Source organism: Varroa jacobsoni, unplaced genomic scaffold (assembly GCF_002532875.2).
Source record: "Varroa jacobsoni isolate VJ856 unplaced genomic scaffold, vjacob_1.0 scaffold_322, whole genome shotgun sequence".
Taxonomy (NCBI): domain Eukaryota; kingdom Metazoa; phylum Arthropoda; class Arachnida; order Mesostigmata; family Varroidae; genus Varroa; species Varroa jacobsoni.
Genome location: NW_019213224.1, coordinates 53,628 through 69,588, shown reverse-complemented (window position 1 = coordinate 69,588; position 15,961 = coordinate 53,628). Strand labels below are relative to the sequence as shown.

The 15,961-nt window shown below is 40.7% G+C and overlaps 2 protein-coding genes across 3 annotated transcripts; one reads left to right on the top strand and one right to left on the bottom strand.

Moving 5' to 3' along the window:
- Positions 1–2,374: 2,374 nt before the first annotated feature.
- LOC111259340 (uncharacterized) lies at positions 2,375–9,345 on the bottom strand. Of its 2 annotated transcripts, none has more exons than XM_022831286.2 (3): positions 8,964–9,345; positions 5,489–6,045; positions 2,375–4,822 (listed from the first exon to the last, which is right to left on the bottom strand). In XM_022831286.2, the coding sequence occupies exons 1-2, from the start codon at positions 8,964–8,966 to the stop codon at positions 5,494–5,496; spliced, it is 555 nt and encodes a 184-aa protein (XP_022687021.1). In that variant the 5' UTR covers positions 8,967–9,345; the 3' UTR covers positions 2,375–4,822; positions 5,489–5,493. The 2 variants fall into 2 exon arrangements, with proteins under 2 accessions (XP_022687021.1, XP_022687020.1); XM_022831285.2 differs by lacking the exon at positions 8,964–9,345 and adding an exon at positions 7,032–7,669.
- A 654-nt stretch (positions 9,346–9,999) lies between these two features.
- Positions 10,000–15,910, top strand: LOC111259341 (uncharacterized). The gene is made up of 3 exons (XM_022831287.2): positions 10,000–10,140; positions 12,307–12,833; positions 13,796–15,910. Exons 1-3 carry the CDS (start codon positions 10,138–10,140, stop codon positions 13,803–13,805), a joined length of 540 nt encoding a protein of 179 aa, XP_022687022.1. The 5' UTR covers positions 10,000–10,137; the 3' UTR covers positions 13,806–15,910.
- The last annotated feature ends 51 nt before the right edge of the window (positions 15,911–15,961 follow it).

The window sequence follows — 15,961 nt, the reverse complement described above, 5'->3', positions numbered from 1 at the left end:
TTATCACAGTTCGAAAAGGTTAGCTCTTGAATCCTAGTGTGAAAGTACATTTTATATCAGCTTCGCGTCTGAATTTTTCGTTATTCCGGCTTTGTATTTACAATTTTCGCTTACAGTGACTGTCTCTTAAGAATTAATACTAAGTTTTCGATTGCTTGAAGTGCTACTAAACTTTCAAACAAGGGCGTACTCTTTTTTTTTAGATTTATGCTCATTTTTATATCACTACTCTTTTAGGCTCTTACAAGCAAATCCGGCGGACTTTAAAATTCAATAATTTATGAATTACACGTTGCTAGCAGACGAATTTAGCTCGTCAGTGTTTTAATCTTCTTGAAACTTTTAAATGAAAGCCGAATTTATTCTGGGAGAAATGAGTTTAGTAGGAAAAACATCTAAACACAACAAACTTGGACTCAGTTGTCCAAGTTTTTTTCTCAAAAACTACAACGCTGCGAAAATTAGTCGAAGATTTGTGAAGACGTTAGACCAGAAGGGTTTAGGACAATGCACGCTATATGGATGGCGTAAACGTTTTAAAAACGGAGACTGGGATTGTAGACCAGCGAGGGGTGACCGGGTATATTGGGACTCGAAAGACAAGAACGGATTACTGCAATTGAGAATGCTTTTCACGAAACCAAAGTTTAGAGTCCAAGAAGTCTGTTAGCCAAAACATACAGTTTCCATGTCATATGCTACACAATTATAACACGAGTACTGAAAGTGTAATAACTGAATAGAAAATATGTCGTTGGTGAGTTGATTCTAAGCCAGCTGGAAACGCATTTGGTATATTTTACGTGCTATTTACGGAATTTTGATCAACGAAAAGCCGGCCTGGGCCATATGGTGTCCATGGACAAAAAATGGTTCTATCTGTGAGATGGAAAGGGAATGGCGTCGTTCGGAAGAGAAATCGAGTTCGGGTGCAGTGTCGAATGGGTGCGGACGTAAGGTGATGATAATACGTGCAATAGACATCCGCTACTGTGAAAAACGCACCGAAAATGAAACAATGAATGCGGCTCATTACTTCAACTTTAGGAGATTAATGGACCGCTAACACGACAATCAAAACCATGCAGTTTGGTTGCTTGATTACAACGCTAAACCTCACAGCTATGTCTCAGTTGCTTCGTGGATTGAGCATAGGAATATCCAACGATGGCTTTCATCCGTTTATTCTCCCTATCTAAGTCCATGTGATTAAGGGGCGTTTCATGCCTTAAAGAGAAAACTGATGGGCAAGCATATCCTATTATCGATTTACTTCAAAAAGCTATAGATACAGAAATTACATATGTGAACGCAAGTGATAGGTACGTGGCTGTTCAGTAACTACCAAAGCGTTGAAACAAGTCTGAAAAATGTACCTTTAATGTATATTTAAAAAATCATCATTCTAGTCCAACTAGTTTAAAAGCTATTTAAATTCAAAGTCCGCCGGATTCGCTTGTAACATCGTAATATGAAGTTTGTTAGAGTCTATTTCGCATTTATATTCGCTACTGAGTATAAACGTAGTTCGAAATAAGGCAAACACTTAAGTCTCTATAGAATTACGAAGTTACTAAAATAAACATATCGACCTATTTTGGACATAATTTGATCGAGATGTATAGATATATAGCATGAATTGATTATCTAGTTTCATTAATATATATTTTGTCTTTATACAAAATTCATTTCAATAATTCTTTCCCAATTTCAAGCTAGCCTGTGAGATAAGAGCAATTAGACGGACTAACTCTTATATGCATGAGAGAGTGTTATACTCGGTGTTATTTCTTCTTACCTTGTCTGCCGCAATTTACGTACTGGCTTATTTTATTAAATCTCCTTTGAAGAGATTACAAATATTTAGCACAGGTCGCTTGATTAAGTAAACCTTTACTAAGACTGACTGACTGTAATATCATCTCAACTGACAATGGTGGACACAACAACATTTAACTAATGGTTTTATTATATGTAAAATTAAAATCCTAATCGCTTAATAGCCACTTAAGTGATCAATTATGAAACAGGAAGAGCTATCCCCTTATTCGTTTAGCAAGATCACTGGATAGCGAACTTTTCCCTTATCCCAATAAAATGTTTGTCATTTAAGGTAATGATCTACTTAAATTCCGCTTAATTAGGTGTGTAATTGTAATCCGTCGCCTTTAAGACGAGTTTGCTTAACACAAGTTCGGTAAAATTTATCACTCTTCCTCATCTGGACAAAAGTCGCAAACAACTGATATGAAAATACCACTTAGTTGTTTCCCATTTAATATTCACCATTTATACGGTTGAAATTACTTCATTCCTAACTACCATACAAAAACAAATACAAAAAAATCCGTGTGACAAACGAAGACCACGCAAATCTTATAGATATCAACACCAATTTTATTTTGAACATAAACACTATCCTCCATTATTATTACGATCATCATTATAGCAGCAAATGATTCCTCAGTCTTGGAAACTGTATTATTCCAAAGATCGTGTTTGGCAGCCGCTAAGTAGGACTCAGATGGGCCTTGTCATTTAATTTTCACTGTTTTTTTCTCGAAAACTAGCAAACATTTACTTCTTATATAGCGTCGCTCGAAAACGGCCCTTGTCAAAAGGGTAGGCAGTAAACATTTCAGCGTACATAAAAACGTGAAATCCATTGTCACAACATCAAGCCCGTTATTCACGAAAAAAGCCGTCTTTGGCTACTTGTACTCAAAACAGCTGATATCGGAAATGTTCGTATTTTATTGTTGTTTTACTACATTTATTGGTTGTTTGCATATTTTGTCTGTTAGTACTGTTTTCTAGGTTTAAGTCATCTTCAGTTTTTGATAACACCCTTAGTATTCATATATGCTACATATCAATATTATTATTATAAATTTCTCATCGTTGAAGATTGATTAAGAAGTCAGCATGAACGTCCTGTGTCTTCGAGTTGGCAGGGAAGGTCCTTACGCGACTCAACAATGTCAACTCTTGGCAGAAACTGCCGGCCAGATCACAATCTCTTTTTTGTACAGTACTCATCAATGTCAGTATGTCATAACACTGTTACGTGTCAAATAGCAGAATGTAATTCCAAAACTCTGTAGGAACTGGTTTACATTGTATAATTTTCTTGTTGTCTCTTTACTCGTATTTTTCGTTAGTTTACAATATTCTGTTGTTATTGTTGCATGTGTTGTGTGTTTTCGTTCGTTCGTTATTTTTTGTTTGTCATTTGTCTATTTGTCGTTTTTATTTGGCAATGTGGTTTGTCAACTTTCCTGGCTGCTGCTTGATTGTTGGATCGGTTTTCGGAAATCTCAGAGATGGTCAAGTTGTCATTGGTCAGTGATAAATTCCACCGGAGGGGCAACGTTTAACAAGGCTGGACGACGTACATAGACTCTGCACGTCTACCGACGTTTAGCGCATGAAAAACCCGGCGAACATTTCCATAGGGAGCGTCATTGACATTGCCATGGCAATCGAAGTCAAAGCAATAACCGTTGTCATGGTAACAGCATCAACATGCACTATTATGGTATATGACACAACATCCCTATTAACAATCTCTACAGAATGCTGTAGCGATTGTAGTAGAAGAACACAAGGCCACAACTACGACTAAATCATCAATTATACTGTTACGCTGGTAGCGACATCTGCTAAAGTATAGCCGTTAAATACACATTGTTTGTACAAACATTTGACTGCTTGCTTTTGCAAGCAGCCATCTGTAAAAACTAAGTTGATCTATGATGAGCTAGCATGTAGCTGAGACCAATTGTGGCTGATGAATAGTAGGCCAGGCCGCTGCCCCTCCAAGCAAAAAACATACGTGAAATTCGGCACTTCACCCCAGCGCCCTACAGGTCCACATCCAATTCATCATCATGTAACATCACGCAACAGGTTTTCAGTACCCTTCTGATCTCCTTTTATCTCTTTTACTTTTCTAATCTGAAGACTCGACCTGCCAATTAGATGACAATTTCTAATACCTGGCGACAACGTCTGCCGATAGATCCTTAGACATCGGTATTATCTCAATATTATCTGTGTGATGTGTTGTTGTTTATGGGTACAAGCGATGCCTTTGTCAGCTATAGATAACAGGCATATGAGCTATTTGTTAACTGGTCGAGTTATCAGATTTATCAGTGCTAGTCAAACACATCGTCGCGTGTGAGATGCGCAGTGGACGCTCTCAGTAGAAAACGGGAGGAGCGGTGCCGGCCTGATGTTCAGGCTGAGGCGCGACATTTTTCACAAATTCTCAGTCTCTTCACCGCCATCGTTACTATGGCTTTAAAAAGGTCAAAATCATCTTTTCTTGTGAATCGAAATGTCTGTTACTTGTCGCTTTCTAATGAGTCTCTTATTTATCTGGCAATTCGCCATCGTTGACAAAGAGGAATCCTACTATAGTTGCTGTTGTAATTAATGAAAAATATATATAACATGAATCACTTCAGAAGTTACCGTTGCTCATCCTTGTGTTTTGGCGTACAACCAGATATCTAGTAATTTTTAACAGCGTATGATCGAATTAATTTTTGTTTTGATTTGCTCTTTTTGTTACTATATTTAGAAAGATGTACAAGTGAAGAGTAGTATTCCTATGCTATCTAAATATGGAAATCGTGACGCAGATAAATTTTCGCTTCTATGCTAAGTGACTCCTCTTGTGCTGTTAGTTGTTTTTTCTCTCATTTGGGTGGCTTTGTTAATTTTCTACGACCTTTTTGGAACCATGGCAGGTCAAGAAGCAATCGTCATCCACTTGAGATGGTGGCTGGGTGTCATTGGGCTCGCCTAGTAATCTCTGCAAATTTCACCAATGAGCAAACGATCAAAGTCAAACGATTAGAACATTATCGGGTACTTTTACATAAATATACATTTCTTAAACGCAATTACTCGATACTAAGATATGCACTTCGAAAATACAAATTACAACGAATGCACCCATAAGAAGAGATCACTTTGCTCTTGTTGTTATTGTGGTGCTGTTTAAACTGTGTAAAAATAAAAATTTTTTTAGGAGCGTGTCAGATTGGAGTGCTTTCGACGAAGTCGTCAACGCCTATACAGTTGTCACATTTTGAATATCCAATTGATTGGCAACAAACGCATTCAAACGCATACACACCTTATAAAAGACAAGTTTCTATATAAAAGACAAAAACAGAATAATTTCTGTGGTTTTCTATTGAGTATATAATTACAATATACTCTCGCTTCTAAAAATCCTGTAGAAAAAGAAAAACACACGCTCAATTCACACTCCGTAATAGAAATCATCACAAACAATACTGCTACCACCTGGGTAAGTAACCACAATTTGACAGCAATGGAGTTTTCGAGCATAACCCTGTTACAATAGTTAAGCGAATGGCATCACTAAGTGTTGCTTAGATTCCTTCACAGCAAAAAAAATCACAGACTCAAGGTTGTCTTTCCTAATCACTATGCCTCATTTTCAACTTACCCGGCTTAGTTGTATTCCTCCCTGCCATATCCACCTCCACCGTAACCGCCTTGGCCTCCCCCATAACCACCGCTACGCTGGTAACCGCTACTTTTTCCACTTCCGTAACTTCCTTGGCCTCCTCCATATCCGCCCCCGACGGTATAGCCCCCATGTCCATTGCGGCCCCCACCATAACCACCGCTTCCACCTCGACCACCGACGCCTCCCGGACGGAAACCGCCACGGCTACGGTTGTTGCTACGGCCCCTGTAAGGCGCCACTTTGAGTGTTGAGCCGTTTAGCTCCTGCCCGTCCATCTGTTGAACGGCATCGCTGGCGTTCTGCGAGTCGCCAAAGTCGACGAAAGCGAAGCCCGGCGGATTTTGTGCCACCCAAACATTCGTGAGACGTCCATACTTTGAGAAGACGTTCTCGAGATCTTCCTTGTTGATATTGTCGCCAATACCGCCTACGAAAATGCGGTTCTGGTTGTCCTGCTGACGCGACTGGAAGCTAGCTCCACCGCCGCCTCCGCCAAAACGAGGTCCTCCACGACGTTGATCTCCGTATGATTCCTAGAGATGATGAGTATTGATTATAGGACCATAATAGGAAAAAGCAGATAGAAAAATGCAAACAGAAATACGGTCAATGGCCTGTATTAAACTTCTTACATTTTATGTGTGCCCGCATAGGATATATCGTATCGTTGTTTCTTTCATATATATATATATACATTTTTTATAAATTTATATTTATAAATTTGTATACTTTCCAATATACTGATAATAAAATACCGTTTATAATGAAGTATAATAGTAGTAGAAAGGAAAATTTGTAGTAGACGGATATATTGCCGAGCTTTCTTTGCAACAAGTGAATTATCTCAGCACCGCTACGTCCGCTTAAGGCCTAGCTTATGGCGTTGTGTAATCACATACGAACGAGTGCGTACAAAGGAATATACGGAAAATTATGATATTTATTATAAGTAAAACTAACTGCGTGGTAGGCTGATATTAAGAACTTAGAAATTATTTAAAAAACTACCAAGCCTAAATTAAGGTCAAACTCGGCCCCTCTCAGGTAGTTAATACGGTGCACCATTTATGGCGACTCTAAAAAGGCATTTCTACGCATCTCACTGTGCTTATAGTAAATAATAACAAATAAGGAAGGACAAATCGTGCGGTTCATAGATGCCAAGATGGCAATTTCGAACCTGGGAAATTATGTGAACAATTGGTAGAACTCTATGATAAAAAAAAAACCGTCTTTATGCATCAGGAGAGGCTTCAGATTGTCTTATTCCTACGATGGCAATGCAAAAACGCTCAAATGTTTCACTGCCAAGTGATAAAGGGTCGAATATAGAAATTGCACACCGAATCATTTCATTCGATACTGAACCAAGATAAACACCGTAATTACATTTTACATTGCACAATGTATCACCAGTTCTATCGGTTGCTTATCGAATTCATTTTGAAAGTTTGCACTAAATCAAAAAAGGACGAAACGAAGCGCGGTACATAAACAAAATCGTCACTTTGGGATATACCATGTGTAAATATGAAAGCCAAACCATCGCCCGTATAAGTCGCGGCGAAACACAACCACGGTAAATTCCATCATGCACATCTAACCACAATAACAACTCTTGACGGCTGAAATAGGCGCTGCATGAGTGTCTTGTTACACAAGCTAATTATTTGATCTTAATAGAAAGCTTATTCATCGCAGAAGACTGGCGCATGCGATCGAAAATTTCCAAGTTTTCTAATGTCGAGTCCTCGCGCCTTTCAAGCGGAGTTGCAACGTTTTGTAAAACTTGTTCGTGTGCTCAAGACGTACCATCACACAACGTTTGTGGGTGCAGTACAGCAAGGATTTACATTAGACATGTATTGTTGTGTAGGAATGACAAGACAAGAAAATGTCTAGCAAAACGTATATGTGATTATGTGTAGGACTTTATTTGGAAATTTAGAAGGTAGATTTTCCTAATAAGCAAATATCGACACATAAGCCTTCTTATGATACAAAAACGAAAAAAATTGCTGCGATAAAGAAAATTTAAGACATTTTTCTTTAGCGGACAGTGATATATAAGACAGATCTTTAACGAGGGAACTGCTTAATAGGAAAATATCGATATTGCACCTAAAACGTCTCTGACTATCTAAATCATTTCCAAAGAGTATTTAACGTGAAATAAACGATTTACAAAGTTTTACTACAGATTATTTATTTCAGACAATACCATAGAGTAAAGATCGGAGTACGCAGGTAACAGGTTTTTATCAAAAATATCGACGCAACAATACGCAACGATATAGTGACCGACCAGAATAACGGATAATGAGACAATTCAGTGTAGCCATTATGTACACCGTCGCCGGCCTTGGAGAGAAATTAAGAAACGGCAGTATTAATACGTTTTTTCGGCTGTCCCCATTTCCGCATTAAGCAACTGTCTATGCCAAAAGTGGACCTGATTATGGAGCCACGAAAGCACCGCGACCCACACAATTTGAGCTCACAACGACATTTTTAAGCTCTACCAGAAGACCCATAATGGGCTATAATATGCTTACGTTTGCCTTTCCACCGGTAAATATCACTGAACTTATCGTGTACACGCATGCATATAAAGATGGAAGGCCCGGAGTAGCATAATACTGGATAAAATTCGAAAATCTTAAGCACCGTTTCCGATTGGCCGACATTAAAAACCTTTCATATGTAGGTTTCGAAAGCCTGTGGAAGCAACGTGCATAAAAAATCTGGACTTGGAAAGTGCATTAACTAAATTTTCCAAAACACAAAAATTTAACAGAAAACAAACTTAACAATAATCACTCTAGGTTATTCAATAGCATAAAATATGTTCACACAGCACAAAAATAGCCCTAAGGCCTAATGAGTTAACGCGGTAAGACTACTTCCAGCCAGTTAGGACACTCTAGTAGAACAAACCTCGTCATCTCGACCTTATCATAACTAAATAAAGATATGTTATCTCTAGTATTATAAATAAATAAAGGAAAAAAAACAAAAGAGAAAGTAGAAAACGACAAAGCAAATTGTCATCTCCTCCCGAAGCTCACAACGACTGTCGTTGCCGACCCACATTGATGCCTTACATCGCTGGGTATCAGGACCGACAAGATCTTTTCGTCTGTCTTCCGGTAAAGCATCACAGACTCAATAAGGCCACACGATAAAAGGTTCACTCGCGATAAATCTATTTATGTTTTTTAAAATATGTGTCATCCCTCGTATGGAGTAAAGTTGCACTTCCGAAGATAGGTTTCTCTTAGTAAATGTAATAATCCATAAATTAAATCTACGTAGACGAATTCGTCTACGATATTAATGTGGAAACGCAACAGGATATATTTATAGACAGTTGTTCGCTTGGATATATATATATATATATATATATATATATATATATATACATATAGGAAGTTGTGTATTTGGTCCCTACCATTTCGAATCTCTAGGTCCAGTCACTGACACAGCAGGCAAGTAAGTGAGGCGCTTGGTTTGGGAACGACTTGGCACGAAGATCGCACTGGCGACTTGATGTGGACTTCTGCAACCAAGGCGCCGGCGCTTGGCGCGTTACAGGAAATCGTCATAAATGAGTACGCTTCACATATAAAAACCGAAATCGAGATGACGGTTGATGTCTAAATATCCTTCCCATTATTGACTTGCCAGATAGTCGGCACCAATATAGGTCCTTTTTCGGCATGCCATAATCAGCACCGTATAACTCACGACTTGAGCCTGGTTATGGTCCATAAAAGATTAAAAATCTAGCCTACGCTATGTACGAGGCGGTTTATAATACTTATGCTAAAATACGAATTCAATTTTGAAGTATTACAATGCTAAGTAATTTTCGCGTTGTAAATGCCCGGAGAAACTTTAACGCTTGATAGAAAGTCGCGTCAGCCAATTAATACAAGCTTGTGAAGTATTTTCTCATAGTTTCTTTATCGAATCCGGATTTCGTAATAAAATATGTTATTTGTTTCTTATGTAATACAAAAATTTAATTGTGCTTTGAAACAACGGCCTTGAATAGGCAACCACACATAAAAATTGAGCCCTTTAGTCAATCTTCCGTGAAGAAATTTGTCAAGCATGCAACGCAAAAAGCTACTAAATCTCTCACTCCATCTCGCTTGTCATAGTTAAACCTTCACCATGCAACTTTATTACAAACTTGTCAATTTGAACGCGTGTATAAATACTAGGTAAAGGCATTTTCCTTGAGCTTACTTTCGGGATCTAGTTTGTGGCGGGGAGGCGAGAGGCACCGCCTTCCTGATTGGCGGTTTAAACCTCTCCGCGAAGCGTCAGCCGACATAATAGCCTAGCTAAAAACGACTGAAATAATGCATTATTTTTTTTAAACGTCGAATTTCGATACTGTTTACTATTTGTCGTTAAGTTCAACAAGTTTCAGCCAGTAACCTGTGCTCTTGTCAGGGTAAAACCGCTCTGCCGAGGGTCTTCGACGCTTTAACATCGAATCGCTGTCTCACATAACCCGCCGTCCGGGAATCCAAGCCGCCACCCAGCTCTTTCGTTCCGCTTACAACGGCATCCTATTTTCAGCCTCCGTCGGAGTCTCCCGGCTTGTGTGGAAAATGGTGAGTTTTTCCCGAATTTTTAAGTATAAACCATACATTGCAGTGCCTATTAATGCTTGATTAAAGCTGAGACAACTGGAGCACCTTTAAATAGGTTAAAAACGCAAGGGAAAGTGTTTATGATCAGATGATTGGCTCGTTGCTTTAATTGTTATGAGCCCGTGCTGTGTCGGTTAGCCTACATCCATGTGTGCAGACCCTTTCATCCGACTTAGGCCAGCGGTCCAAATAGAGGATAAATATATTAACCGTAAAAATTAGCCTGCGACATGTCCACTCTCCGTAAATAAACTCTCTTGCTTTAGTTAAAAAACGGACCGCCAACCGTTCATGTAACACAGCATTGGTTTGTGGTATCTCCCGGTCCGCTATGACTAGTAATGTACGAAGAGCGTTATTTCATGTGAACACGTCTGATCATGAGATCTGAGGAAGCAACAAATATGATAATATGATTAAAGCTTTTTTCGGATATTTTTGAAGCACTGTTGCTAACGCTATCGTAATTCACCTGCATATTCAATCAAGTAGACACGCACGCTAACAGACGCTAAAAGGGGTACCTTCGGTGGCTGGTTCTTTGCATTGGTGACAATACGGCCCCATTATGTAATATAACTCTATTATTCTAATGGGAGATGTTATCGACTCGACGTTTCCTTAAACCCCCGACACTGTTCCCCGTCAGTGTAGACGCTACCGTCTTCAGAATAGGTTTTCCCATAGCCACGTAAAACCGGTTCATTGTGCAGTTGTTTGAGTGGAGAAGGCGGCTACTACGATATGCCTGCCGTTTGTAACAATGAGACCCCCACATTTATATAACAAAATATCAACAGCAAGTGCGTTTCCGGAATATTAGCCTTATTTGAACTCGTGGTAATTCAATGTGAATGTATATACGCTGTGAAATATAAGGTTTAGTAATCACAAAAGTAGGTCTGGTCGGTTGCCTCATCAAGGCAATGGCGGGCAACATGAACCTGAAATTGTTTTCTCTGTATCGCCCGCTCACAATGTCACTGCCGCTTGTATGTGACACTATACAGGATATTTAAAGCCTACTACGCTGCTACACCATGCAAACAAACACAGAAAAAGGTTTGCCTTAAGCCAGTTTGTTTGCGCCGGGCGACACAGAGGTCCTAAAGGCGTCGATTCGGTGCTAAGGTTTGGCTGGGTAGTCAAAGCTGCCAGACGCTAGCCACAAACAAAATTAGCACTTTGTCGATAAGCAGGGTTGTCATTGCTTTTATATCATGAGTATTGTTTATAAAAAAAAAAATGTAACAAGCAGTTTAATGTAAATATTCTATATAAAATATGGAGTAGAATTTATTATAAAAAGTTAACTAGAAACTCTGGGTATGTAAAAATGACCTACTAGAAAAATATCACTAATCTGATTACGCAGTTTTTCTTCAACTTGCTACGATTAGTAAGACATTTTCTTGATGATTTACGTACGGGTGTTGAAATCTGCTTATATTAGTATATATAGGCTGACGGTTATTCGCTTTAGAAGATATTTTTTAGAGGAACGAATGAATTAGGCTCCATAAGTTAACATATATTTTAAGCGATTCTATTGATGAGAGTAGTTCTATCTCACATATGTATAAAATGTCAATGTGTTATCATCCGAATTACTTATTATATCATTAAATATATCTTAACTGTTTAATAGCATAGATTCGATCCAGTGTACTTATTGATATTAATTGCATTGTAATGTGTAACTGATATTATTATTACTATTAACTTTATTATCATGATGATTTCGATTATGTTTTGTAGACTTTGTCAATAGTAGTTACTGTATTCGTTATCAAACTTCTTGCTGTCATGACCCCAATCAAAAACGCTGTCTAATAAACATTTATTTCAGTAAGTAGACGTTAAATTAACGTAACGGATTTTCATCTCTTCTTTCTTTCCGGTTCACCCACTACGTGATCGATCTACTGATTTCTGATCTTTGCGGTTCTATCGTCTACGATCCGATGTTACGGTCGCCATCGATATGCTAACCATCTTCGAACGTTCTTATATTCGTATCCTGATCCGAATTGACGAAATCTGCAATGCAAACATTCGCATACACTGACTGACTGATATAATCTATTTACTGCTTATGCGTGGCTCGTTTCTCCCCCCTTCCGTTAGTCATCGTACGAGCATCGATCATCGCGTGACCATCAGTCAAACCGCATCTTCGTCGGCGGTCTTTCTGAGGGCGTCCTCAAAGAAGACCTCGAGCGCGAGTTTTCCAAGTATGGCAACCTCAACCACGTGTGGGTTGCCCAGAACCCGCCAGGCTTTGCCTTCATAGAATTCGACGATGAACGTGACGCAAGCGAGGCTTGCAGTGAGATGAATGGCGCCAGCGTAAACGGATGCACCCTTCGTGTCGAGCCATCGAGAGGTCGTCGCCAAGGAGGCCGTTTCGGTGGCCGTGGTGGCGGCGGTAGAGGCGGCGGCTTCCGTGGCTCGGGACCCTCGTCTCGTGGAGGCTTTGGTGGCTCTCGAGGTGCCGGGGGTTATCGGGGCGGGCGTGATTCGTTCGGGGACCGCTCACGGCGCGGCGGTTATGGCAGTGGGGGCGGTGGCGGACGAGACTTCGGTGGACGGCGTGATGGCGGACGTCGTGACAACGACCGTCGCTACAGGTCGAGGTCGCCAGTGGGCCAGAGGTAATCAGCAACCACGCGAACGACAATAACGATACCCCGGGGGAAAATGGAAAGACAGGAGAGAAAAAACAAAAAAATGAGGAAAAATTGGGGCAAAAAACAAAAAACGAGGAATGTCGAAGGGGGAGCGAGAACGAATTCAATGCCGATTACAACTTCACACAGTCATGATGATGATGATGATTCCATTAACTACAAATGATAACCACATTCACTGTGCACCACACTGTTGCTGCTAAGGGGTCAAATGCTCTTGGATGAGACGGTGAAGCACGAAGCAAAACTAGCGTTCGAAATGTTCAGGATAAAACAGGAAAAACAAGAAAGAAAGAGCACAATAGTTGATGATTAGCGACAAGAAAAGCATGAGAAAAAATACTTGGAGAGAGAATAACTTGACGCAAACTGCAGAAAAATCAGAGCCAATCGTTACTTCTTCCGCAGATAGATCTCTGTTGCTTTAGCAAGAAGGCGAACATCATCAAAACATATCAGAGTGTTCTGTGTGAGGGAGATAACGATTTTAGGGCGAACCTATGGTGAGCCTGAGCCTCTGTAGTAAGCCGTAGCTTTGCTCATTATGTGAATCTTTCCACGTATATTTGTTTACGATTCGGTTGGCTTCAAGCCAGTCCAAGCCAAGCGTGGTGCATAGGCACGGAAAGTGATCCTCCATGACGCAGCCAACTTGGTTCTCACTGTTGTTGTTGTTTCTCCGTAGCAAAATAACCAGCCGAACACGGGTCAGCCAATTAATTCGCATAGGAACGAAACAGTTTAAGCTAGCGGGTACTACGGGTAGAGTCGAAACAAGTGACGCTGTGTTGTACCATAGCAGTGGGCTTTTTTGCAACAATCAGTAATTCATGAGGGTCAAGTTTTTGTTCAGAGTCCCTGGACTCTTTGTTTCTGCGCTCCTCCTCTGTCTCCCGGCAACATTTGAACCGCTTTTCATTCCGCAGCCACTATTAATCAATGGAGAGGAAACGGGCGCGTCACAGAAAGTCAGCTACTACAACAAGTCGAGGCGGCTAACTTCGTCGTCGTCAGCATCGTCAGCCAGTCCGCCAGCTACTCTACTACCGCGTCCGACCGATCGATCGACACCAGCATCGCTTCGCATAAGAGAGCGGATACTTCGGTGCGCGGAATTGTCATCTTGGTATCTGCTATCTATCGACTGTGAACTGCGACGACCTTCGACTTCAACAGCGCCGGCGGTGACTACTACTGCTGCGGCCGCTCGTTCGCGTATAACTTCTTCGCTTCAATCGTGGCGACGTTGCTTTTCTTCTTTATCTTCTTGCTGTTCTTCCGATCTCGGCCGGCTCTGCGATCGAGCCCGTTCCGGGGGCGACTGTGAACGCGTCCGTACAACTGCCTGATTCGATCGCGACCCGTCTATCTACCATGATCATCACACCTTTCACCACTACAGCGAGCAAACAACCAACGAACGAACCTACAGGCAACGTACAACTCTACTCCACTGAAATAGACACCCAGACAGCAGCAGAATCATCACTATCATCGTATCGCTACTACGACGATCATCACCCCAGCCAGCTGCTATCTCCTCTAACTACGAACCATTATAACCACGTACAACTATCACACCAGCTACAACTACTGATCTTGTAGATTCGAAATTCAATGTTCTCACAACTGTGTGACCATTACAGCTGCCACTACTTATTGCTACCCATACATATATGCGCTCCAACCATGTTTCGCCATTACGAGTCGACTACTGACAGAGAAGCGATTAACTGTTTCTTCGTTCGTTGTTCTCCTTCTTTTTCTTTTCATTGCGTTGCGTTGTTGTTGTCGTTGCAAAATGTATCGCCAACAGTTAGCATAGCAACAGCAGCAACTCTCGAGTCGCCAAAGACAAGTTAAATCGAAATTGAGCGACGACACACCTCTCGCGTGGGCTTTGGGCACATGCGCGACGGTCAATTAAATTGGCTTTTCCTCGAACGCAACTCTTTTCACAGCTCACTAATAATGAGGTTGTCGCTCAGTTTAACGACAGCTTTTGTACCTATCCTTTTTTCGCCCCTTACCAGCCCCCATCGCATTTTCCCAGCGATATTCGGCTTTCGATAACAATCCATTTGTTCCCCCGATATACCGTTGATCTTACCGAGAGGTGATACTTGAATCCTACACTGTACTCTCACTACTACGCAACTACTACGATTCATATAAAAGATAACTACCTATTCGCTTGTATTCGCTCATCGTCATGAAAGATTGTCATCGTCAACAAACATTCCGCTGGGGGAGTAAGTGCAAATAGCTAAGTCGCGGGTGCTATCATGGACAACAACTTAGTGTCTTTTTTTGCAACCTTAAGTTTTGACCCGATGTAAACTTGGGCTCTCCTGCCCACTGGGAATTGGCCCGTAAGTCAAACTTTGAAATCTGCTAGTAATTTGGTGTACTGAGTAGGCGTCCCAGTGAGCTTCGACGACAGTTGATTAGTGCACTACTTCGTCCTTGGTTCAACTCGTTTTTCCATCATTGTATGTTTGTCCTCATTCTTCTTGTTGTATGGACGGGACAGCGACCCGTTTGGTTCCATTATTTTGCTCTTTCTCTTTCCCTTTCTAAGCCACAGTCTATGCCATCTATACCATTTAACACGAAACTAATGAGTAGTCAGTCGAAAAGCAACAGCCACTGCTATATGATGGTAATTATGATGATGATGATGATGATGATGAATAAGCTGGTGATGGTCGATGATTCATTATTATATAAATTATTTGTAAATTCATTATGATGAAGCAAGCGATGATATCGAATAACAACAACAACAACAACAACAACAACACCAAAATAGAGATGTACTTACCACCGTTAGCGGCGGCCTGGATCTCTGCTCTGTGGCCAGTAGCTGTTCATGGGGTAGCAGGTGTCAGCCGCGAATTGCAGAGAGTAATGCGCTGCAATAACAGCCACAACAACAACAACAACAACTACTACTACTACTACTACTACTACTACTACAAAACAAATTATTGAGCCATTAAAAGTATACGCGTGGATCGTCAAACGCGACTCATCCTCAACTCTGCGTCTTCTTGCTAGAAAGTCTAAGTCCGTTGGTTGCTGCTCCTGTT